This window comes from Athene noctua, chromosome 15 (assembly GCF_965140245.1).
Source record: "Athene noctua chromosome 15, bAthNoc1.hap1.1, whole genome shotgun sequence".
Lineage (NCBI taxonomy): Eukaryota > Metazoa > Chordata > Aves > Strigiformes > Strigidae > Athene > Athene noctua.
Genome location: NC_134051.1, coordinates 4,528,301 through 4,552,979, shown reverse-complemented (window position 1 = coordinate 4,552,979; position 24,679 = coordinate 4,528,301). Strand labels below are relative to the sequence as shown.

The 24,679-nt window shown below is 53.4% G+C and overlaps 1 protein-coding gene across 1 annotated transcript; it reads left to right on the top strand.

The window, feature by feature from the left end:
* Nucleotides 1-605: 605 nt before the first annotated feature.
* On the top strand, nt 606-22,450 carry SYNGR3 (synaptogyrin 3). Its single transcript, XM_074918775.1, has 4 exons — nt 606-714; nt 11,746-11,986; nt 17,912-18,054; nt 20,049-22,450. Exons 1-4 carry the CDS (start codon nt 616-618, stop codon nt 20,256-20,258), a joined length of 693 nt encoding a protein of 230 aa, XP_074774876.1. The 5' UTR covers nt 606-615; the 3' UTR covers nt 20,259-22,450.
* Nucleotides 22,451-24,679: the final 2,229 nt, after the last annotated feature.

Here is a 24,679-nt window from a genome sequence, read left to right as displayed (position 1 = left end):
AAATGGCCTCAAGCTGCCCAGGGCAGGGTCAGGCTGGCTCTGAGGAAGGATTTCTTTGCAGAAGGGGCTGTTGGGCGTTGGAATGGGCTGCCCAGGGCAGGGGGGAGTCCCCATCCCTGGAGGGGTTGAAGAGTCGGGCTGACCCAGCGCTGAGGGATCTGGTGGAGTTGGGAACAGTCAGGGTGAGGTTCATGGTTGGACTGGAGGAGCTTCAAGGGCTTTCCCAACCGAGATGGTTCTGTGACCGTGGCCGCAGCATCCTTGAAACAGCGCGGTGACCCCGGCGGGGTGAGGTAACCTGGCCCTGTACCCTGCTGTCCCCAACCACAGCACGGTGGCCGCGGCCGCCGTGAGCTGTCCGCGGCACGGTGACACCGGCTGCCCAGGGCCGCATCCCGCCGCCACCCCTCGCTCTCGCCGTGTGGGGCTTTGGCGAGGCGCCGGGAGCGCGCACCTGCCGGTGCCGTCCCCCGCCCCGCGGGTGGTTCCTCCCGCCGCCCGCACGCGGCGCTGCGGACGAGCCCACGCGGGAGGCGCACGGGGGGGCAGGCGCGCGGCCGGCGCGGGGCGCGCACGGCTGGGCTCGGCGCGGAGCGGAGCGGGCGGCGGGGGAAGATGGAAGGAGCCTCCTTCGGAGCGGGCCGGGCGGGGGGGGCCATCGACCCCGTGGATTTCCTAAAGCAGCCTCAAACCATCCTCCGGGTGACGACCTGGGTAAGGTGGAACGACCGGTTCTGGCCGGGGCTCGGCAGCGGGCGTCGGGCAGCGCCCCGGGTACCGGCTGCGCGGTGGGCAGCGCCCGGTGGAACGTTCGGTGCCCGGTGCGGTGTGCGGGGAGCCGCCATCGGGCGGCGGGTGGTGCTTCTGCAGCCGTGGCGGGTGGTGGCCAGCCCTGTGGCGTGGGGCTGGCCGCGTCCCGGCGGGGCTCGCTGGCTCCCACGGGAGATCCCTTGGGAACGGGGGCACGGTGCGGCGGGCGGGTGGATGTGCCGCTGCCCCTTACCGGTTTTCGCCCTGGTGCTTGAGGAAAGGGCAAGGGGATGGGGTGTAAATCAGGAGGCAGAGGACATTTTCCTTCCTTCCGAGCCCCATGCGTGTGTGCGTGTGACAGAAGAAATCCGAGAGCCAGCCCTGCCCAGCTCCCCCTGTTCTGCTGACAGGATGGCATCTTTTCTGGCCGTTTCCCGTCTGTGAGTTCCTACCGCGGAAAGCAGGAGGTGGAATGTGCTGTGCAGCCCTTCAGGGAAGGCTCCGCTCGCCGATGGTCCCTGAATAAGCAGCACGGGAACCTGCGCGCTGATGCTGGCAGGGGCTGTGGTGCCCCGTGGGTGAGGGCGGCCGCTAATTCGCCTCCCCCAGCCTGGCTTTTACCTGCTGGGATCTGCAAGTGTGCGTGGCCCCGGGAGGTCGGCAATGCCTGGCCGAAAAGCCAAAAGTCCCCCCGTGGGGAGGGTCTGCCCGGCACTCACCGCGGCCGGCTCCTGGCTCCGGTGCTTGGCCGGAGGCTGTGGGTGAGCTGAGCTGGGCCTGGGGGGCTCGTCCTCGCCCATGTCACCCCTCTGCTCTGCACAGAGGCCCTGGGCTACCCGTGCTGGCTCTGTGTCACCTTCAGCAGTGCCAAAGGCAGTCAATGAGTGAAGGAAAGGTGTGATGAGGAGGTGCTGCCCCCCTCAGCAGCCCTCCTTCCAGCCAACACGGTGGGTGCGTTTGTGGGGCTCTCCGGGGTGGGGTGCCCCAGCCGAGGCCCTGTACAGAACAACATGGGAGCATGTGCTTATCTTAAAGCCCATGAGCAATTCCAGCTGTAATCACATGCTTAAAGTTAAACCACATGCTTAAGTGTTTTGCTGGAGGGGAGCCAGTGTGCTTTATAGAGCTTGGAGAAAGCCCCCGACTCCGTTACTGGAGAAGAAGGGAGCCCAGGTGTGGATCTGGAGCATCCAGCTTGGGGCGGATGGGGTGTTTTGGGCAGGCTTCAGGCACCTAGCAGCAGTTGTTTCCTAGAAACATTACCTCAGTCCAGAAAACTTGGTTTGGATCCGCTTAGATCCTCCTCGAGTGGCAATGGTAAACTGTTGGCAGTGGTGTTGATTTTGGGCATGGTTAGACAAATTGCTGTTTGACCCACAGAGGATGAGTTAGGCTCCTTGTAAAATAAATCTGCCACCACGTACCCGGAGAGCTCTCCATCCTTGTCATACAGAAGGAGATTGGATGCTGCTGGGAAACAGGGACAGGTTATGGAATATAGAGATGAAATAAACATCTCAGCTTAGAAAATATTCATGCATGTATTTGTTGGCTGGTTTGTTCAGTGGAGAAGTCACTCATTTCATGGTTCTGCATTCACAGGAAATCTGTGAAAACCAAGTGCTTACAACTACAGAAATGCATCAGGTTAACTCTAAACAAGTGCAGGGGGCACTGGCATGGACAGATGTAAGATACACACTGTGCTGTCCCAAGCAGAACTGTTTGCAATATTTGGAGTCATCTCCAAAGCCCACTGAACTCACAAGAAGTGTTTTTGCTGTTTTCAGTGGGCTGAGGATCAGGCTGTGGAAGCTCACGTTAAAAGCCCTTTGGACCACTTTCCCCAGGTCTCACATTGACTGGCAGATCTGTTGGGAACCCTTCTCCCTTGCTGCTCCAGCTTGGGGGTTCAGAGCCCAGACTGGCCTTCACTCGGCTGTTCCAGTCCAGTTATCTGTGTCTTAAACCTGTTCGGCATTTATGGCTCCTTTCCAGCGTAGGTAGGGACCTCAGTCAGGTGAGAGACGTGTGGAGGTTTCCTTCCCACCTGCCTGCGTGGCCATCACTATTTCTTGCAGGTTTTGTAAATCAGCATGTGCCCAGGCTCCTCCTGAGCAGTTGCTTTGCTGCCCTTGCCAGACGGGACCCATGTCAAGATGGAGAGCTTGGACAGAGGAGGCAGCCAAAAGGGTTTGCCTGCGAGGTCTCTGCTGCCTTTCTGTTCTGCCCTGACACTTGTAATTGCTGCCCCGGGAGAGCATGGCAGTGCCGTGCCATGTGGCGGCATCTGCTCCTTGTCGCACCGTGCTGGCGGCCAGGTGGCACCAACCAACACCCCGTTGTGATGCTCCCCCATGCACAAAACAAACAGAAACCTTCTCAGGCTTCCCTGCCTGCCATCATGGGGAGGATGAGCTGCCTGTGGCTGCACATGACAGCCGTGGATGGTTGTTCAGAAAGCCCTTGACTGAGGCTTTGAGGATGACTGAGTTTAGGTGTTGGGGTGGGCTTTCTTCATGCGGTTTTCCTTCCTGTGCTTTGTTGTTGCATCTTTTAAAACATGTTTAACCTGTGCAGTTGGATCAAATCTCAGAGGTGTAACCCCTGTGCATGTGATGTTAAATTCATTTTGTGAGGAGGGAGCTGCCTGAGCTGTGCTGGTCTGGGTAGGAGTATGGGTGATGGAGAACCACCATGAGGCTCAGGGCCAGCCTCATGTGTCTCACGCGAGTGACTCGGTGCCGACCTGGCTGATGGCCATTGCTGGAGTTCCACCAGCTACCACCAAAGGAGCATCCAACTCTGTTTTGTGACTCCGGTAGCTGCTTCGGGGTGGGGGGTTCAGACCTTGTGCTGGCTAACATGTAAGGGACTGACAGGTGAATGGTGACTTCAATGCAGAAATCCCCAAATGTCAGTGGTGGTGAAAGGGGATTCCTGATTCTACCTCACACAGCAGTATCTCCCTGACAGATATAGTAATTCTGAGTATCTGAAGGGAAAAAAACACTCCTGGCTTGAGCTGTAAAATCAAAAGCTGGAAAGAACCATTTAACAGTTCCTCATTCATCTCTTCCCCCTCCGTCTGATGCAGTTTGTCAGATGAAGATGTGATCATTCTTGTGGTTTCCTTTTGAGACATTTTTTGCACAGCAAACCAAACTCGATATTCACGACGGATGCCTGCAGAATCGTGAGTTCCTTTCTCTGTGACTGCCAGCACCAGCTAGACTTTCAAGTGGCTACGCAGCTTTGCTGGGGCTCTGTTCATTTAACATAGGTTTAAGTCTGACTTTTAAAAAGCAGTTCCGGAAAATATTTTCAGTAATTCCTGTGAATTTCAATAAGAGCAACAGTGAAAGCAGTGTGCCCAGACCCACCAGTGCAGCTTGCTCGAAAGGCCACTTTTGCTTCCCTCCACCCACCCAGGCATTCCCTCTGCTTCCATGGAACTCAGCAGGAGATCAGGTCCCTATTTTGCTACAGCATAGAGGAATACTGAAGTATTTTCCTTCAAATGGTTGTTTCTTGCTCCTATGACCCCCCTGTTGCTTACCTGCATGACCTGCACAGCTGGGCAACCTTGCCTGCAACCGGCACGTCAGCAGCTGCCTGACCCAATCTGCTGCCATTATCTCTTGTTCCTTAAAGTTGAATGAATCTGTAGTCCATCACTTGGGTCACTGGAGTGAGTTTTCCCTGTGCAGTATTTTATCTCATTAGGCCTGATATTTTGTTTGGGTTTTCCTTGCAATAATCTTATGCTTTTAAGAACAAAACCTCTATTAAGAGACTGAACTAGGGCAGCCAAATCTGATTATTGGCAGAGTCATGACAGCAAAGTGGCAGTCCCTGTGGCCTTTGATACTGCAGTAGGGAACTTTTATGACCAGAGGTTACTTAGGCTGAGATCCAGCAAAGCCTTTATGTGCTTGGCTTTGCACTGATATGGGTCTTAGTCCATAATATAGCAGCTCATTGTCTTTCAGCAAGGCAAATACGCTGTGCTGAGTTGTGACTTTGGTAAGGGGTGTGTCAGGGGGTGGTTTGATGTGCCAGAAATAGGTGGTGGTTCTAGAAGGGAAGGAGCATGTGCCCTTTCCGTCCTGGTCCAGGTTTGTTTTGTTTCTCCAGAGGGATGGAAAGGACAATATTTGTGCTCATAGGAAAAGGTATGTTTATTTTTATTGCATGAAACAAGCTCAGGCAGAAGAGACAGGCAGCCAACAAAGAAGAATATGGCTCCAGGATTGTCACTACCCTGGACCCTCAGGACAGAGCATTTCTGTGGGGTTTCACACCCAGGGCGAAGCTGCAGGAGTGCTGGTCTGTGGTGCTGTGGGGTGTACGTTTGGGTTTGCAGGGCTACAACACACAGCTCTTGTAAAGGCTTGGAGTTGGAGCCTCGAAAGCTCCCTTGCTGGAGCAGACGTGCTCCAGGTGTCCTGCAGACGCAGATGGAGGTGGCTACTTGGTGTGCCAAGCACCGAGCCCACCCTGGGAGACATCAGTGAGAAATACGAGGTGGGAGCCCTGGTGCTGTAAGAGCTGAAGAGCTTCCATGGCCTTCAGGGGTTTCATTGACTCTTGAGCACTTGGAGCTTTCAGAGAAGAGCTGCAAGGCTGGTCTGGCACTTAAGGAGCCTGCAGTGATGATAAGAATCATTATCATGATCTTAGCTGCTCTGGACTTTGTCTGGTCTTGGCTGCTTTTCAGTAGGGTCACCAGATTTCCGTCTTAATTCTCTCTTTCTGTGGGCTGTAGATTAAAGGCAGAACTTTAACATTTTTGATAATGGAATTATGCATAAGTTTTTCTACATCTGAGCTTAAAACACTGCTAAATGTCATCCCTGGTTCAAAACACTGCTGGCTTGCCATGTGCTCAGATTGCATTACTAGATTAGGAACTTTGAATGGGCGCTGTGTTTCAGCCAGCATCTCTTGCCACACTAGAAAAAGTAATTCAGTAAAAAACGGTCATGTGGTCATCAATATGCATCCTTCCCAAGCTGATTAGCCTGGTAGACGTGTCCATAAACCTATTATGGCCAACATCATACCGCCTCTTTCTGTGCCAGAGACTGCGTCAGGTCTTTCCTTTGTGGTCGTATCCACAGTCCTTGTGGGAGATCTGGCAGTGCTTAAAGTAGTTCTTTAGTCTTCACACCCTCCAATAAATTATGCAGATCTGTACTGGAAACTTCCCTATGACTGACAACTGTAAAGATAAACTGGAGAGGGACCCAGGACCCGATTCCCCCAGAATTTGAGCTTGGTGGGTGTTGAAGGAGGCTGGCCCTCTGCCAAGGGTCTAACTCATCCTTGAGCGGAGTATCTGCACAAAGTGTGACTCAAGACAAGGGCTTAACGGGGGCTTTTGAAAATGCTCAGTGCTAGGCAGGATTTGGCCTGTGCTGATTTGACCTTAGTTGTTTTCCCTTCTCATTTGGTGGTCCATCGTTCGCTTGCTGGGTGGTGGCTTGAGGACGGGAGGGTGCCAAGCAGGGTGGCATCAGCCTCACTGATGCTCGTGTTAGAGGGGCAAAGGCTCACCCAGACGTTGGTACCAGCTCTCTGTATGTGCCGTTTGTGCCCAACACCATTGATTGTGAGCTACAGCAGAGCAAATCAACAGTGGCTTATTTTTCTTCATGCATTAAATTTCCTTGATGTTGACATTAATGGTTGCTTGCCTGTGTAATCAAAACAAGGTTTTGCAGTCTCCTACAACCCCACACCTTCTGGTAATGTTTTTTATAGGTCCCAAATCAAAGTACAGCGTATCAGCAGTGGAAACATCTCACCTTAAAATGGCTGACAGTTCACACAGTGAAGCTTTCAGCTTGTGCTGTCTTGCCTTATTTGCTTTTTGTTTTCCTTGTGATGGCTGTGCTCAGACCACGAGGTCTCCTGAAGCACATTTTAGGTGCCTGGGCTCCAGAAGGCTGAGAGCAACGTGGACAAAAAATGTGCATGTCCTGGGGTCCAGCCAGCTCAAGCCCCGGGAGGGGGTACGGATCTGCGAAGTATAATTACAGAACCGAGCCAGGCAGCCTGGCCAGCCACCTTCTTCCAGATGGTAAAAATCTGGTGCAGAGAAGGCAGCCACAAGTCTCCCAGCTTTATGCACACTTAAAATAGTGTCTTCATGGTGGGGCACACAGACAGCCCCAGTCCCCTGGGTTCCTGCGAGGGACTTATGGCAGCTGCAGGTCCAGCAGCCCTGGCATGAGTGCCTGAGCAAGAAACCTGCCCTCTCAGGCTCCCTCTTTGCATTTTTTTGGGAAAGAATGAGATTTTACTCAGTCTCCTGCTGCAGGGCTGCCCGCGTGTCCATGCTGCCGGCAGCCTGCCCACTGTGTGCCATCCCCTTCCAGCCCCTCCAGCACAGCCCCGCCAGGGCATCTGCCAGTGCGGGGCACCGGGCACTCAGTCACTGTCCCCTGCACTTAACAGCCATTGCCAAAGAGGGCAAAAGAGGCAAGAGGTCTTGCCGAAAATAGGGTGAGTGGGGAAAATGGGAGGTGGGCAGCAAGCAAGGAAGGTGAGTGAGATGTGCAGCTGCGTCTGGTACTTTGGATACCAAAGCCAACCGTGGAGCTGCAGGCTCCTGCCCAGATGCAGCCTCCAGCCTTGGGTAAGCAGCATCCTGAGGGTGCTCTCCCAGGTTTTTAGGGTGATACTCAAAACCCCTCTGGTTTCGGCTTTGCACCAGCCATTTTCCAGAGTCCGTTGTGGCCTGTGTACTCAGACCCCGTCACCGATCACTGCTGAGACCTGTCCCTTTGTCCAGTGTCAGAGAAATGCTCGTTGGCCTGGCGAGGTGGCCCCTCTCACTCAGAAGCAAGCTGTAAACTGGGGGAAACCGGGCAGTTGGCTTTCATTAAGAAGTGAGCTCCCTGGCTTCTCGCTGGTGTGGTGCAACACAAGCTCCTTTTGCACTTGCATGAGCAGCTGAGCTGCGTCCTTGTGGGTCCAAGCACTTGGTGCATCTCCCTGACCGGCGTTGTTCTCCCTCCCAGGGTGTGACTCGGGCACAGCAGCTCCTTTGTGTGGCTGAAGTGCAAGTCTTCATGGAAAGGAGAAGACAGCTCTCCTTCCCATCCCTCCCTGCAGCTGAATGTGGAGAGGAGCAGGAATGCTTTGTGCTGCCAGGGGCTCCCAGCCGCTCTCTGACACCAGGCTGGGCAACCCGCACGCCAGGCTGCTGGCCAGGAGACCCCGAGCTGCAAGCAGATTTCTGTGAAAGCTTTGGCAGGCGGGATGTGATTTCATACTGGGGTGGCTGGAGATAATCCAGTTTTCTTACTAGGTCTTGAGCCAGTTCACCCAGCAAGAGCAAAATGTGTTGCATTTTGTGTTGGGTTGTTTAGCGGGAAAACGAAGCATGCTGTGAATGCTCAGACTCCTTCACAATGCCTGTGAGATATGGAAGAGCCCCATTAGAAGGGTGGCTGGGATATGGATGCGTGCTAGAAGCCTTGGCACTGGGCCCTGGCTGCTGTCACTGCCATGCCCGGTCACGGGGACTGCGGTGTTGGGGACCGACCTGACGGGCAGGAGGAGGTGGGAGTCGGAGGAGCGCCTCTAGAGAGCAGGATTCACGCAGCCTTGCTCAGACCCATAAAATCTCACTCACAGTGGAAAATCTGACCTTGTATTTTGTCTTTCAAGTCTGATGAACTGGTTGTAAGTTTGAGCAAATGCAGTTTGTAGAGGTGATTGGAAAATGGCGCTTGTTTTGCATGAACTTTTAAAAAAATAGTTGGGGTTTTATTTTCCCCCATCTACCCACATTTTCTCAAGTTTGTTTTTTCATCTATACTTAGAAAGACAACACCAAATCTATTCTCATTAAAATGTTTTACCAGCACCATTTTTTTTTTTTTTAAGAAAAATTATAAACTTTCAATCACGGAGGGAGGGAGAGTAAACCCATGGAAAGACTTGTTTTGACTGAAAAACATGTTTTGACAGGAGTATTTCAGCCAGCGCTGATGTTTGGAGTGAATCTATCAAATGTGTGTGCTTGCACTTCATTACTATTTTGGCCTCCCAAGAAAAAGCCGTGTGTCCCATGTTGGCTGCATCGAGGGGGTCTCATGGGATGAGCTGCTCGGGTCTCCGGCAGCAAGAAGGATGCTGTGCTTCACAAAACCCTCTGGAGTTTGAAGTTAAGTGGTGAAACATCTTTTCTTTTTTTTTCCATCTGTGGCCATCCAGAAGCACTTCCTGGTCATCCCAGGTGTGCAAACCTGTGTGCAGGCAGCCAGACACCCTGCCCTGTAACGTCCTTAATCGTATTTACGGGAGCCCTCCCTCACCCCCTGAAAATGGCACCTGAAAACACAGAAAAGTATCCCAGGTTGTTAATCCTGGGAGGATTAAGTAAAACACGTATCAGAGAAGCGGAGTATGAGTTCAGTGGCCTGCCGGAGAAATAATCCCATGGAATCAGAAGTTCTCAATTATTCATGTTTTCCAGAATCACATTATTTCTTGCAGGGCCTGTTTTATAAATGCTGCTGTTATTTCTGATGGTAAATAACAATTTTGCATTATTTATGAACAGACTTTTACAACTGCTGATATTACAGCTGCTGCCAAAGCACTGGGAAAATTATTATTACTGTTTGTTGTTGTTTCTTTCTTACAACGCAGCCCTCTTGTTCTTTGCATGATGATGATGTGCCGGTCGCGGTGTGACAGCCGAGCGCTCCGTTAGCATGGCGCCAGCGAGGAAGAGGGTGCAGAGTCAAGCGGGTTACTCAGGTTGCTGTTGAGCTTGTGGCTGGTGCTCAGAGCTGAGCTGAGCTGGGGGTGGATGAGGGACAGGACCCGCATTTCTAGGAGGGTGTCCTTCAAGAACGGGCTAGTTCCTGAGACTGAGGAGCGTTTCCTGGGCAGAAACCCACTCCTGATGCCTGTCATATAGACAGGGATGTGTCCTCGCCTCTGCTGGGATGGAAATGATGGTCCTCTTGACTAAGCCATGGGGGAAGGAGCCAGCGTGGAGCTGTGTTTTTATGGCCTGAATTTTAAGTGCTAGAAGCCATAAGAGTCTGCTGTCGCTAGGAGAGCTCCTGGCTAAGAGGGTTTAAAGATGAGCCCTGCCCGTAGTTGTCCTGCTGGTGGGCTTCTGGAGGTGGGAGCGAGCATGGTGCAACCTACTCGTCCATCCTGTGCTTGCAGATATCAGCATGAGAAGCTGGTGGCAAAGTCCCAGGCGGGGGTTGCTGGGGTTGCTACTTGCAGGAGCTCCTACACACCTGAGGGAGGATGTACTCCAGAGACTCTGCTTCTGCTCATCATTTGCTTCAGATGACACCCTACAGAGAAAAAAAAAATCCCTCACTGATGCCTTCACATTTCAGTAGCTCAGTGCCTCACAGATCCATTTCTTTGTTCTCCAATTTGGAGGAGACTTAGTGGAGACAATCTGAGACGTGTTTGTTAATGGAACGCTTGCATTGGTAAGTAGGTTCAGGCAGAATCTCTGGCCCAGTTTCACCCCAGCACTGAAAGGAGTTTGAAGGAGAGAAATCCGAATGAAATCCTTTGGAGCAGGAAGGAGTGAGGCATTTGGCCAGTGCTCGGGAGAAAATGTCTATCACAATATTATGTTAAAGAGTGGTTAGAGCTTTCTGAATGGTTTGCTCATAGCAGCTTCTGCTCCGTTTCACCCAGCTCTGCTAATGCTGTGCCCTGGGGAGCACAGGGCTGTAGGAGGTGGCCCACGGCTGGGGATCAGCGTGAGACACAGGTCACTTTGCAAAGCCACCAGCTGTGGTTTATCATGTGGCTCTTCGGCTGCCACCTGTCTGTTGCCTATCTTGGTCTCGGGCACTTCGCCTTGTGCTGTTACTGCAGAAGATGTAGTGGGGTGTCCAGAACAGGACCTGCACCATACCTCAAGACTCCAGCTGCTCCCGGGCAGCCGCCACGCTGGGGTGTGCTGAAGGAGCCTCTTATCTTTGCCTGCATACACAGCCTCCAGCTGTGTCCTGCGAGCTGGCGGGGCGGGGGGCGTGCAGGGATGCAGGGAGCCCGTGCTGGCAGCAAGGGACGAGATCAGAGGTTCACAGCTTGATGGAGGGGTGTCTGCACACCTCACTTCCTTCCCTGCTTGCAGCCTTGAAATCCAAACAGCGGCTTGTGCAGCACTTTCTAGGCTTAAATGGAGCAGGTTCCAGAGCCAATTGTAATGCAGCTGGTCCCGTGGTTTCCACTTGCTGCTTTTGGTGTCAGAGGGATAAGGGAATTACTTTAGCATGCAGCATTGTGAATGGTATTAATTTAGGCAGCTGCTGCGTGCTGCCATCCAGCTCCTTCCCCGCCTTCAGGGACAGGAAACATCCTCAGGTCCCAGCAGTGGGACCTGGGCAGCCACCAGCAGCCCCCCTGCCCTTTTATCCCTCTAAGGGCCAGGTCACTGGATAATGGATGCAGATGCTGCATCCTTCAACCCCTGCTAAGCCAGGTGAAAAATTGCCCTGCGCCCAGGTGAGCTGCTCCCTACCTCCCCACACTGCCGTGTCCCGTCCCCCTCCACCAAACATCCAGTCTTCCCTGGGTCAGCCTGCTCAGCAACTCAATTATCCTCTGTAACTTCATTTCTCCCCGCTCTGCAGTGACACAAGGGGGTTTATCGAGCACAGCCTGACAGCGGAGAGCAGCACGAGCAGAAAGACTGTGCAGAGACCTGGCTCATCTATTTATTCTTTCCCTCCCTAGCCTGACTGGAGAATAACATCTCTTAAAATACTCTGCAAACCAAGCCACTGAAAGGCAGACAGGCTGTGAGGAGGATCTAGGTACCATCCACCAGCCCATTGCTTGGGGCCACCAACCAGGCAAGAGCCGGGATCTGTCTCACAAATGCCATGTTGCCATGGAGTCAAAGACAGGGTTGAATCCAATTATGTTGCTGTTGGAAAACAGAGTTACATGTAAACAGCAGCAAGTTATGTTTTCTCCTTCCTCCTGCAGATCTTCTCCATTGTGGTGTTTGGCTCTATCGTGAACGAGTGCTACGTGAACAAGGGCAGTGATGACCCTGAGCTGCTCTGTATCTTCAATGAGAATGAGAGTGCCTGCAGCTACGGCATCGCCATTGGCATCATTGCCTTCTTTGGCTGTATCTTCTTCTTTGTCGTGGACCTCTACTTCCAGCAGATCAGCAGTGTGAAGGACCGCAAACGGGCCGTCCTGCTGGACCTCGGCTTTTCAGGTACGTCTCTGGCTTTGCTGTGCTTGCAAAGGACAATATGGGCAGGTCCCAGCAGCTCCATGCTTGAGTCCTCCCCTCTTCTCCTGTGGTGTGGCACAACTCGCGTGCCTCAGGTGGGGAGAATGGGGGTGGCAGGTGGGTTGTGCCATCCAGCCGTCAGCTCCAAGGCAGCAGTGAGGAAGCCGGTGTGTGGTGACTTGGGGACAGGAGGGTGTCCCTCTTGTCTGTGTCACTTCTGCAACCAGAGACGTTCGGTGAAGCCACCCAGAAAAGTGAGGCTTGAGGGTCACATCTCACAGACCAGATGGGGCGTTTTACCCTCCTACATCTCCTGGTTTTGGCTCAAGCAAATGTTGTTTCATCAGACACATGTGGGTCTGTTTTCACTTTGTGCATGTGTGTTTTGGAACAAAGCAGAAACACGCTTCCACACACCACTGTATTCCCTTGTTGCCCCTGGAGCTGTGCTGTGAGGTGGGTCTGGGGCTCCCAAGGGCTGGCACGGATCTTCTGCACCATTTTGAGCCCCTTGACCTGGGCTGATCCGTGCGAACACGAGCAGGCGGGATGCCTTGACTGGGAGAGGCCGTCCTCTGCTTGGCTGCTGTGGGAGCTGCCTGGCTGAGCCCGCAGCTGATGCTCTCCGTCTGCAGGCTCTTGGGTAAGCAAAGTCTGAAGGTGATTTATCCAGCACAAACATCACTGATGGCTCTTTGGTTCCAAATGAAAACATCTGTCATCGCCTCCCTGCACTCGCTTGTTTTTAAGGATGTTTTCTCTCCTTGCTGGAAAGCTTATTCCCATGGTGCTAGAGTACCAGCATCCAGCCCTCATTAGATGATATTTACAGCCCCTTCCGTGGGGCTTGGTGCCTGCAACCCTTGGATTCAGGCAGAAGAGGAACATCACATCCATCTTCTGGCTGATGCTGCGTGTCATGGTGCGAGGCTGCGATCCTCCCCGCTTCCACCTCGTAACAGCCATCCTCTCTCCTGCCAGGCCTGTGGGAAGTGGCACCGCTCTCAATCTCTGCCTCGTTTCTCTTTTGCTCTCTTCATGCATCACAGGCGTGTTCACGGCCTTCAGCAGCGAGCTGGGGAAGTCAGGTTGTGCCCTGCAGAGCCTCTGCTGTGCAGAGGTTGTGCTCAGCCCTGAGGATAGGCTGCAGCACCGCACCAGAGGTCTGCGCTGGTACATCCACCCAACACAGCTGTGCTGCCAGCGGTGACGTTTTATTACCCCGGGATCACCCTGGCTCCACGAGTGTGCTCCCAGTGGGTGCGTTGTGCCTTCAGGCTGTGTCGGGGCAGAGACATCCTGCTCCCTCAGGCCATTTCTTCTTGGTAGAAAACAGGCAAGCTGCTTCCTTGCTGGTAAAACAAATCACTTATATGCAGATCATGTGGGTGCGAGTCTGTGACTGACACTGTCACCTCTTGAGGTCTGCAAAGAGAGATCTTGCACAGCTCCCCTCCAGCCTGGCATTGCTTCTGTTCACTGCCTGGTTCATCTCCCCTCCAGGAGCTCCTGAACTTTCTTGCTGCTCTCATACAGTCCCCGCTTTCCCACTTCATGAACCAAATCCCACAGGGCACCCAAGCAAATGCTGTGCTGCGATCCAGCTTGGTGCTGATAAAAACACCCAGGGGCTCTTGTAACAAAGTCCACAGTCGCAGATGAACACGTCTCCACCCAGTGCTGTTTTTCCCATCCCAAGCCCGGGTTCAGTGTGGCACTGCTGATGTTCAGTTGCCCTGTTGGCTCCCAGCGGAGGGTGCATGTCCCTGGGCTCTGGCCGAAGGAATTGGTCAGGGTATCTTATCCCATTCCTATTGTTGTGCCTTCACTTTTCTAAAATTACGACTGCCCCAAACCTTTCTTGCAGCCCAACTGCCACAGCCCGTACACCCACTCACATGGAAATGCCTGGCAGTCGGTTGCTCCCCAAAGAAGTGTCAATACGAGCAGATCCTGCAGCAGAGATGAAGTGCAGGGTCTTGTGAAGCCTCCGCAGCTGGAGAGATCGCAGCCCGCGGTACCCCCCTGCGCTGCTCCCGGCAGCCTCGGGCACCCAATCTGCCCAGAGGCAGAGTTGACCCGTGTAATCTGCCTTGTTTAACTATCTCCACGTTAATAATCCCTGGAGACTTCCCCTGTGGGACCCTCTCACTCTGTCCCCTTCCTATTCCCACCCCACCAAGGATGGGATGCTTGATTTCCTCCTGCTTCCTTGCAACTGTTTCATCCTTTCCCTCCATATGTGATCTCTGCATTATTGCTTGATATAAAAGCTGAAGATGCATCTGGGAAAGAACAGGCTGAGGAACATGCTGGGGTACGAGGGAGCATTGCAAACCAGGCAGTGGGGAGGGGTGGGAAAATCAGGTTGTTTCTGGCCCTTTGCCCAGGTCACCCAGGAGCCTGGGTGCCGGCTGGCAGCGAAGCAGATGTCAACTGGCAGTTGCTGTCTATGGAGGCTGTGGGGGGAGTTAATGAAAGCATTAACCCCCACTTTCTTTTGCTTGAAGGAAAGAGGACTTGTGCGTCGGATCAGTGGCAGCTCAGAGCCACCGAGCCGGCTGGGAGATAGTGCTGGGGCGCAGGCAGGGGCGCAGGCAGGGGTGCAGGCAGGGCCACCACGCTGTGTAAACGGCATTTGCGGTTTTCTCTTCCATCTGCTCTTACAGCTGCTCTTGTAGACATGCACTTGCTTGGGACCAGGCTGTAATTATGGCTGTAACACATCTTTCCTGGTGTTTGCCCTCTGTTGTCTGCAGATCCTAAAATGATAATTATCTACAGGCTCTTGTGGTGCTCCTCAGCATCCTCCTTTTCCCCAAGGTGCTGGAGGGTGCAGAGCTGCTACTGTGCCTGTTTTCAGCCAGAGCTGAGGCTGGCACATGCTGGCACAATTGGGCAGCTCAGCCCAATTCTTGGGGTTTTAAAATTCGTGAGTAACAAGACACCTCCGAAACACCCAGTTACACCTGATGCTGCAAATACACATGGGACCGGGACTGTGTGGGTGCTGGGTGAGGGCAAAGCCGTGTTCTCCGTGACGTACCCGGGGCGAGGGGAGTCACCTGCAATCCTGCGCCTCTGATTCATGTTGTCGGGTGTGAAGTCTCATCTCGAAGGAGTGCTAGCAGAAGGTGAACATGACCACAAATGAAAATAAGCGTTGGTGCAGAAACAAAAATAGTTCCCAGAGAGCTCCCTGGGAGGTCTGATCTCATGCACAGGCGTGTGTCAGTCCTCCAAGCTTGGAACAACACCAGGCTGGTGTTTCTGGAGATGCTCCTCATGGCTGACCCCTCTCCCCTGTTGGCAGCAATACCTGCCTTCCTGCTTCCCCAGGGCACTGAAGGGAATCCTTTATCTTCTCAGAGATCCAGGCACGGCTGGATATGGAGGGGAAAAGCTTGTCTTTGTGTCACAAAACCTCCAGGAAGTCTATGCGGGTGGCAGCAGAAGTGACCCCAGTTAGACATTTCTGGGGAAGCAGTGAGTAGTTTTATCACTGGGAAGGTCAGTGTCTGGGCGTTGCAGAGGAAGGTGGTAGCTGCAATACCCAGTGCAGCCGGTGGAGATTTGGAGATGTGCATGATGTCATTTTAACTCTTGAAAACCCTCTGAAGGCACCAGTGACAGATGGAGCCTCAGTGGGCAGCCCCCGTATTGCGGCTGGGACTGGTGCTCTGCGGGTGTCCTGTCCAGGACAAACTGCACTAGATTGAGTGTTAAACAAAGAAACGATCCTCCCAAACCAGGTCACCCTCTATAAACCTATAAACCACAGCCTGGTCCTGTTGGAGAGCCCCCATGTCCCGTGGTGTCAGCACTGCATGGCCCCAGAGCTTGTCCCTGAGCATCCCTCTGCTCCCCCCAGCGCAGCTCTGAATTAACCTGTTGCTCTTACATTTTATCTCTGTGTTTTTTGGCTTCCGAACATTGCTGTCTCCAAAAAAGCACATTTTTGAGGAAGAAACTCCTGACTGAGGCTTGCTACTCAAGCACGGGAGGGCAGTGCTCCCCGCTGCTGTAGTGTTTGCTCCCCAAGTACCCGGGAGCAATGCTGCAGCATCTGGAGACATGGTTGAGCATCTCCTGCACTGGGCACTACTCCCCACCACATACTGGTCATCTGATACCGTCTCTTGGGCACGCGTACTCCTGCATCCACATTTTGGGGGGTGGATCTGCTTCCCCTAACTGGGGCCAGCTGCTGGTGACACCCCGTTGTAACAGAGCTGGGGAACTAGAAAGTATCTCTGTCCCTGAAGATGACCTTTGAGGAATAAGCTCCAAAGGTCTTGTTTAACACTGGTGACAAGGGGTCATTCTAAGGGGAAATGAAAATGTATTTGGGGCAGTTTTGGTGGCAGGCATTAGCTGTATTCAGCAAAAAGGAGGTATTGTATTCGTCTGTAATTTGGAAAAGGAAAGCCTGGATGATCCTGGCTGGAGGTTGTGTTGCTGTGAGGGCAGTTCAAGGGCTCAAGCATGGCCAGGCTGATGAAAACATCGTTGGCCAAGAAGCCCCAGGTCTAGTCATGCAAGAGAAGATGAGGAGTGTGTCTTCTTAAATTGCGTTTAGGAGCAAATTGTGAATTAAAGGTGAGGTGTGAGATGAGCCCTGCAAATCTCGCACTGGATGTGGATGCACACGTGCATTTTATATCATCCTTAGGAACAACTGGTGAGACAAAGGGAAATAAAGGGAGCTTCTTTCCTCTCCTTGCAGTCAGACTGTGCTTTGCAGCCAGCTGCCCGTGGGACTGGCAGTGTGGCTGCTCATACCGATGTCTAACGATCCTTGGGAAGGTGCTGGGTAGCGCCTCCACTGCCCGGCGTCCACACCTGCACTGACACCCAGAATCTTTGTGCTGGGGATGCTCAGAAAAGCTGGAGACCCTTAAAACAGCATCATGGAAGGCTCCAGGTTGTGCAGCTCCTCTTCCCAGCGCTGGAAAACATGACTGCTCCTTATACTGTATGCTTGGGGCTTACTTCTTGACTATTTTCTGGTTCCTTGGCATCAGGCAGTGCTGTTGGCTGGTGATTGAATTAGGGTAGCTGCAGCCCTATCTTGCTCAACCAGATTTGGTTCCAGGAAGGAATAATCACCAGAGTGTTTTTGCTCAATCCTGCAGAGCCCAGAGAGGCTCAAAACAGGAGGGCAGCAGGGATGAGCAGAGCTCTCTCATGTGAAGCTCCGTGGGCAGCCACGGCCCTGCCCCGGGCACAGACACGATGAGCACTTGCTCATTTGCTGCACTCATGGGATGCACTGATGCCCCAGGGTCACTTGTGTTCGGAGCAGGGGTTAATATCAGCGTGTCCATATTCCTGGGTGATTGTTCCTTGCCTTTTTTTAAGCTCTTGGGCTGTGTCCTTGGACCAAGGCAGAGCCCGTCGCAGAACAACTGTAAAGCTTTCTCCTGCGTCAGCCGAGCAGCCTGGTGCTGCTCCCAGGGGCACAGGCTTCATCCTGGGTGAGGATTGCAGTATCCAGTCCGAAGTCTTTAAGAGCTGGTGGTGTTCAGGCAACAGAGGGGACGGTGGCTCGACACACTGGGGTGCTGGAACTGAGCAGATAGCGCCTGCAAGCGTGCTGAAATCCCAGATTGTGAGGGTGTGCTGTCCCTGTAGGTCTTTGAGATCAGGCTGAGGTGCAAGTGAGCTGAACTTCAGGCAGGCAACACACAGAGTGACCCCTCAAGGTTCCTTCCATCCCTGTTTTTTTGGCAATTGCAAATCAGCCTCTTTAAAATGGCTCCGCTTGGGCCACGACACAGGCCGAGGCACCCAAGAGCATAGTTGCTATTTGAAAATCTTGACGACCGCATGTTTGTGTGTCAACAAAGGGGTTTGTTGAGGAGGTGGTGGGCAGCTAAAGCACTGACCAGCTCTGTTCTCTTTCAGGTTTCTTGTCCTTCCTGTGGTTTGTAGCCTTCTGCTTCCTAGCAAACCAGTGGCAACGGACGAAGATGAGCAAAGGTGTTTCGCAAGGAGCAGATGCTGCCCGGGCAGCAATCACCTTCTCTTTCTTCTCCATCATTGTCTGGGTGAGTTCAGCTTCAGAGCTAAGGTGGGGAGAGGAGAAATGAAACCTGCTGTGAGCTCAACGCTGAGCTGTGAGGAGGAATCGGGGTCATGGTTTGGAGAAGTGAATCCTGGTAGGCAACAAGGGGCTGTACTGGGGAAACCTGCAGTCCCTCCAAATAGAGGTGAAACTTGTGGTTTCTCACTCGGGAAGCATCAGCTCAGTCCCCTCTCACTGGGGAATTCCAGACTTCCCCTTCTCCTGCAGCTGGAAAGTTGCATTGGCATTGAAAACGTGTTGCCAGCCATGAGCTGCCCTCGTTTCAGGGCCTCATCAGAGCCCCGGGAGAGGCTTGGTTGGAAGCAAATGAGTCCCCAGCAGCAGATCACTGCAATGAGCTGGTCTCACGGGATGGCAGAGAGATTCTAGGAGCTCTCTGGCTCATCAGCTCACCCTCGGGGGAAGCCAGGCTGATTCCTCTGCTGCCCGCCCTGGAGGCAGGGGCTTGCAGAAACCCTTTTTTGCTCCCACTTTTAGGCTCTGTGTATCCCCGGGGCCCCACAGTGGCAGAGGTATGTCTGTCAGGGCTGTGTGAAACCCATGGGGCCCCTTGTCTGCAGCTCCTGGACCCTACATGTACCTGGGGGTGTCTGTGCTGCTCGGGCGGCTCCTGCTCTGGAGGCTGCATGTGGAGGAGCAGGGATGGCCCCTGGGTCACACCCCCCCCCCCAATTGCTTTTTATGGACAGAGAGCACCTGAGATGTGCACTAATGCCATATTGCCTTAAAAGAACTGAGGCAAAAGCCAGTCTGAGGCTCTCCAGCAGCAGGCCTGGCTCCAGTTACTCACCAGTTTAACTGCTCCCTGCTCTATTATTATCCAAATAAATCTCTTTTAATCCCAGCTCCCCCGCAGCTCCTCTCCACCGCCTATTGCCCGGCTGCCCGTTCAGTGCAGCCACTGGGGAAGGGCAGTGGGTGGGATGCTCCCCCCCAGTCCCAGCAGCAGCGGGGACCCAGTGCCCTGCCACTGGCACAGAGGATGCCTGGGATGTGCGGACACACCAGTAGCCCCTCCACTGGTCCCATTAACAACCCGGCTGCTCCGTGGGATCGATATGTGGCACACAACCAGCACCAGCCCCACCAGCACGAGCCCCAGCGGGTTCTCCATGTCTGTGGGTGGTTTTCCCCACCACCACCCCAAGCCTGTCATTTATAAACTAATTGAATTGTTAATGAAACTTCCTGAAATAAGAGTGAGCGTGGTGCGCTCGCAGCTCTGCCACCCGCATTTCCCACGGTTTGCGACCTCAATACTGGCAACCTGGAAGAGGGTGAAGGAGTCTCAGCAGAACTGACCTATTTTGCCGGCTCAGGGCTTGGCAGCTTTCCCTCCCTGCAGCAGATGGGTTTATTGGTGCCAGTGGTGCCAAATCCACGCAGCCAGGGACTCCAAGCCCAGGGTGTGACCCCCACCCCAGGCAGAGCTTTGGGAGTCAACCTGTCACATAGAAATGGCTTCTCTAGCATTAGGGCTTGTGATTTGGGGTTGGTTTAGCTCTTGGCTAGAAGGGAGTGGGGCCAGCAGCTGCCCGGGGAGGGCTGCAGTGTGCTTGGTGCTTTGAAGTGAGCTGGGTGGACGGGGGGTCCTGAGGAGATGTGGCATCCTGAGATGCAGGGTCTTGGGGGGTTGTGGGGTCCTGGGGGATGTGGGGTTCTGGGGGAACGTAGGGTCCTGAAGGGATGCAGGGTCATGGGGGATGTGGGGTTCTGGGGTGATGTGGGGTCCTGGGGGGATGTGGAGTCCTGGGGGATGGGGGATCATGGGGGACGTGGAGTTTTGGGGATATGTGGTGTCCTGGGAAGATGTGGGGTCCTGCGGGGATGCAGGGTGCTGGGGGTCCTGGGGTTTTGGGGGGATGTGGGGTCATGGGGGACATGGAGTCCTGGGGAGATGTGGGGTCCTGGCCGGGGCATTGCCATCCACCCCAACCTTCCTCCGCCCCGCGGCAGGTCGTGCTGGCAGTGAAGGCGCTGCAGAGATACCGCCTGGGGACAGACATGTCGCTCTTTGCCACCGACCAGTTCGCCGCCGACCCCAGCGCGGCATATCCCGGCTACCCCACCGGCAGCGGCATCGAGAGCACAGAGACCTACCAGAGCCCCCCCTTCACCGAGACCTTAGACACCAACCCGAAAGGTTACCAAGTGCCAGCGTACTGAGGGGCGAGGGCCACGTACCGAGAGACCGAGTTCTGCGGTGCAGTACACTTAACCGGTTGATTGCAAATGTATTCAGTCCCATTTCCTTAATGTGGCAAGTCAGTGCTGGGTTCCTTACTATTAGCTAGTTGTGCAGTGAATTCTGTACAGTGGTATTGGTTCTTGTCTTACCTGTCCAAGGGTTTTATAAAAGCAGTGTTCCCTCTAAGTCAGAAGGAAGGAAGGTTGCTACCACATCACCTACACGTGGCGAAAGACGATGAAATGCCCTCTCTGAGGCTTGACACCGGGCAGTAGGTGTTGGGCTCTGCTGAGCACCTGGGAAAGCCCAGAATACCTTTTCCTGTTAGAAAACACAGTAGCTGAGGAGTTGCTGTTTATCACGTTCTTCCAGAGCTAACACAGAATCAGGTCTCGTGGCGGCGAGGGTGGGTGGGCAGCACTGGGGCCATCGGCCCCGTGCTGCTCCCGCTGCAGAGCTTTCCTGTACATGTTCCATGGAAAGTGCCAAAATCACAAAGAAATAAGTGGTGTCTGTGTTACATTTATTTGTATATATTTACTGTACAAAAAAAGAAAAACAAAAATCCAAACAAGTGTTTCCAACTCAGCTTAGGATGCAAGCGGCATGGGGGGCACAGGGGGTTGGGGTTATGTTGAATATCCAAATTGCTTCATCGCTTCAGCAGGGTTCTGGTTGAGGATGTCAAAAGTTACTGTTTGAAACTGGAAACCAGTTCAGCAATAGTTGGCTGCTAATTAGGAATAGCCTTGCGTTGCAGTTCCACTTCTTCACCAAGGGGCTGGGAAAGTTTGCAAATTTACAAATGATTTGTGGTTGGCAACACTGACGACTTACTCATGCTCAAACCCAGAGCTGCCAAAACAAAAGGGGTGGGTGTCTCCAACTCAAAGTCCAAGCCAATTAGGAGTGGCATTGAACTTGTATTTTTATACTGGGAGCAGCCGCCATCTGTCATCAGCTGCAGCAGAACCTCAGGTGTGAATGTACGTTTTACCCCGCGGTCTCTAGAAATGAGAATTCAGATGGTGAATTGGAAAGACTTTACAGGCCATTGAAGCCCCTCACGTGGGGACTCATGGCCCTGGGTTTGGAAATAGCAGGAGAAGAGAGTGAATGAAAAGGGCCCAGGAAAGGGGCTCACTTTTGATTTTCAGCTGCAGAATTCCTGCCTTGCCAAAAACAACTAAATGTGCAAAATCCAGTAGATCCTTGTCAGCAACCTGCCTGCTTTCCCCGCCTGTCTGCCTGCGCAGTGGCTGTGAGCCGAGCTATTTGTCACTAAGGACTAAGCAGAGGAGCTAAAACTTGAATTCCTGTCCACCTCGGTGGAGCTCCGTCCTTAGAAGCCCCCGATTTTCCTGGCTCCCGGCGAGCTGGGCTTTCACCTTGCCACTTTACGCCGGCAAACGCTGCATGCTGCCTTCTGACCTCGTGACAAGCAATAGTTACCGGACTGCCCCGGCTCTCCTTGTAGCAAAAACATCCAGCAGTTTTCTGTCATCGTTAACACAGCTCATTTCTGCTGCTGAATTGCAGATAAATGCATTAATTAATAAGCAGCAAATCTCATCAGGAGCAGTCATTATCAGTGACAAAGTGCATTACTTGACTCCCCTTCTATTCAGGCCGGGTTAAATGTGTGTTTGCAGCAAAGGTGCTGGCACTGACCTCCTCCTGCTCGAGCTGTGCTGGGATTTTTCAGGCAGCATTTCCCAATTTGGCCACTTCTCCCGCCCTGCTGCAGCCTCCCCACACGACGTGGCCGCGTGCGGTGCCACTGCGGGCTGTCCCCTCAGGTGTGCCTCCCTCGGGGCACCTGCGCACCCGCTTTAAGGTTCAAACACTTGCGGGGAACGGAGTGCTCAGCCTCAACGCCCGTGGTGAGGGAAGCAGGAGCAGGGCCAGGAGGATGCTGCGCTGCTCTATCAGAGGTGTCACTTGCTTGGCTAATGCAAGGAGCAAGGAAGAGGTGGCCCAGGGGCATCTGCTGGTGGCTCGTGCCAGCGGGGCTTGCTGAGCAGCGAGTCATCCTTGCATTAAGCAGGCCAGGGACACCCAAACCCCAGTATGGTATAAGCCTAACTTAATTAGGGGACCCTTGCAATTTTTCTAGAGTCAGTCTTGCTGGGTTAAAAAAAAAAAAAAAAAGCAAAGGATTTTAATACAGGATACGGTAGAACTGTAGCAATATTTTCCTTAGAGGGAACACTGAAATTTTAGCAGCACAAACAGTACTTGTGTTAATATTTTAGCAAAATTATAATCAATTTAAATGTTTAAATTGATTGTATGTGAGATAATGTTTGTTCAGTACATTGTATTTTTTCTAACTATATAACTGTTCCAGAGTTTCCTTGTAACCGTAAAGAACTAAAGCTCTGTCTGACTGCGGGACGTGTCCTGACCCCTGGTGTAACCATGCTGAATATTACAACATCTGAATGTACGCACCAAGGCCTGCATTGCCTTTCTTTCCTCCCCGCCCTCCCACCCACCGGTGGTGGGATGCAGAGGGGATGCACACCCCACTCACACCCCACTCACGCTCTCACCCCTGGACTGACCTTCAGACCAGCAATGGTGGAACAGGGACGACTTCAGCATGACTCCAGCCCCCGGCCGAGGCACCGTTGTTCTTCTCGAGGTCAGCAGCTTCTTCCAGCTCCCCAAAAGTCAGTCTTAACCATTAACTTGCAGTCGGCATGGTGAGCATGCGAGGACCTGGCTGCCTTTTGCTGGGCAGGAGAGGAGGAGGAGGAAGGGGCTCGGGTGCCCAAGAGGCTTCCTGGCAGCAGGAAGGCGGAACAGATGCTCCCTGATTAAACCAGAGCCAGGAATAACGTGTCCAGCCACAACAGGCACCTCAAGGAGGCTTAACCCTGCTCCTGCTGCCACCGACAAGGTCAGTCCCCATCGTCAGTCCCCATCGGCAAGAGTGAGGACGTCCCCGTGGGGCAGCACGGGGAAGGGTTGGGTCGCAGCTGGCACTGCAGGCAGGGACAGGCAGCACGTACAAGCAGGCAGCCCACAGCTGGTGGATTTTTCTCAGCACTAGTGGTGGGTTTATGCATGCAGTCGCCTTGCCGAGGCTGCATCAGCCAGGGAGGACAGGACAAGCCGTAATTAACGTGGTACCATGACACCTCACTCCTTAGAAAGAGCGTTTGCCCACCTTGAGAAAAAACATTTTCTGGTTTGTTGGCAAGACCATTGCCAAAGGCCCGCGTAGCTCCCCAGCCCCGCAACAGCACCCACCGAGGCCCTGCTGAATGAAAAATGTGCTCAGAGGCAGGGCGAGATGCCGGCCCCATGCCTGCCCCGTGCCCAGACTCCTCTTTGCAAGCCCCCGCAGCGTCCCCACTAGCCGCTCGGTGTCCGCAGTGCCGTGACTGTTGTATCGCATCGGCGTGTCCGTGACTTGTCAGGCAGACTAGTGTGTGCAGGTGTGGGCTGTAACCACGTGTAACCTTACGGGCTTATGGTTAGAGAATTAGCTCCGTCGGTGTAATAACTAGTTTATTATTTGGGGTTCAAGTATGCGTAACATCAGCCTTCATACTTCTTTCTCCCACTTTTTTCCTCCCAGTGCGTTCAGTACAGTAGTACTCGCAGCTTTTCCTTGTGCCCAAACGTCCCAAACAGGTGCCAGGGTCATGCTGTGCCCCCCCCCCCCCCCCATTCCTCCCAAGCTGTTTGTAGAGCCCCTGTTCTCCCCCCAGAGCTCAGAAGCCCAGCGGCGAGCTCGAGGGCAGGCAGGACTGTGCTGCTCCCAGGTAGCATGCCACAAGCTTCTGCGTAGTGTTAGCACCGAATTTGGGCACATAGAATTCACACAATCCTGTACCTTTCCTGGAGGTGTTTTCTGCCAAATCACCTTGCTCCAGGAGGTTCAGTTGTGACAACACAGACACGTCTCAGCACTGAAGTTAACCGCATTATGAGTTTTGTGTATTTATTTTAAGCATATTAAAAGATTTCAAAGAATTGGCATCGTTTTCCCAACATTTTAAGCTATTCTTAGCGAGGTGGAAGGTTTGCTTAACTGAGACTTAGTACAGTCTCCCCCCGTTAACACGCTTCTGTAGCCCCCACAGCTTGAGCACCATCCCCTCCGCCAAGCAAAATCACGTCTACATGCAGTTGGGATGTCACTGGCTGTTCTGCCTGGACACGTTGTAGGACATTTCCCCTTAGTTCATGCTACAACAGCCAGTGACAACTGTAGCTTTTTCTTTTTCAATTTCTGTCGACCTGCAGTTCCTTCCAGGGGCAATTCCTACCCCTCTCTTCTCTCCCACCTCCCCCAAAAAAGGGCACAGGGCTGGCTCTGCCTTTGCTCTGCCCGCCCCAGCCAGGTCACTTCAAATGAACCCAACTGTGGTCACTGGCTGCTCAT

Excerpts from the sequence above, each read along its gene's own strand:
- SYNGR3 (XM_074918775.1), top strand. The coding sequence starts at position 616 with ATGGAAGGAGCCTCCTTCGGAGCGGGCCGGGCGGGGGGGGCCATCGAC. Across the intron at positions 715-11,745 it reads TCCTCCGGGTGACGACCTGG|ATCTTCTCCATTGTGGTGTT; the intron begins GTAAGGTGGAAC and ends TTCCTCCTGCAG. Across the intron at positions 11,987-17,911 it reads GCTGGACCTCGGCTTTTCAG|GTTTCTTGTCCTTCCTGTGG; the intron begins GTACGTCTCTGG and ends GTTCTCTTTCAG.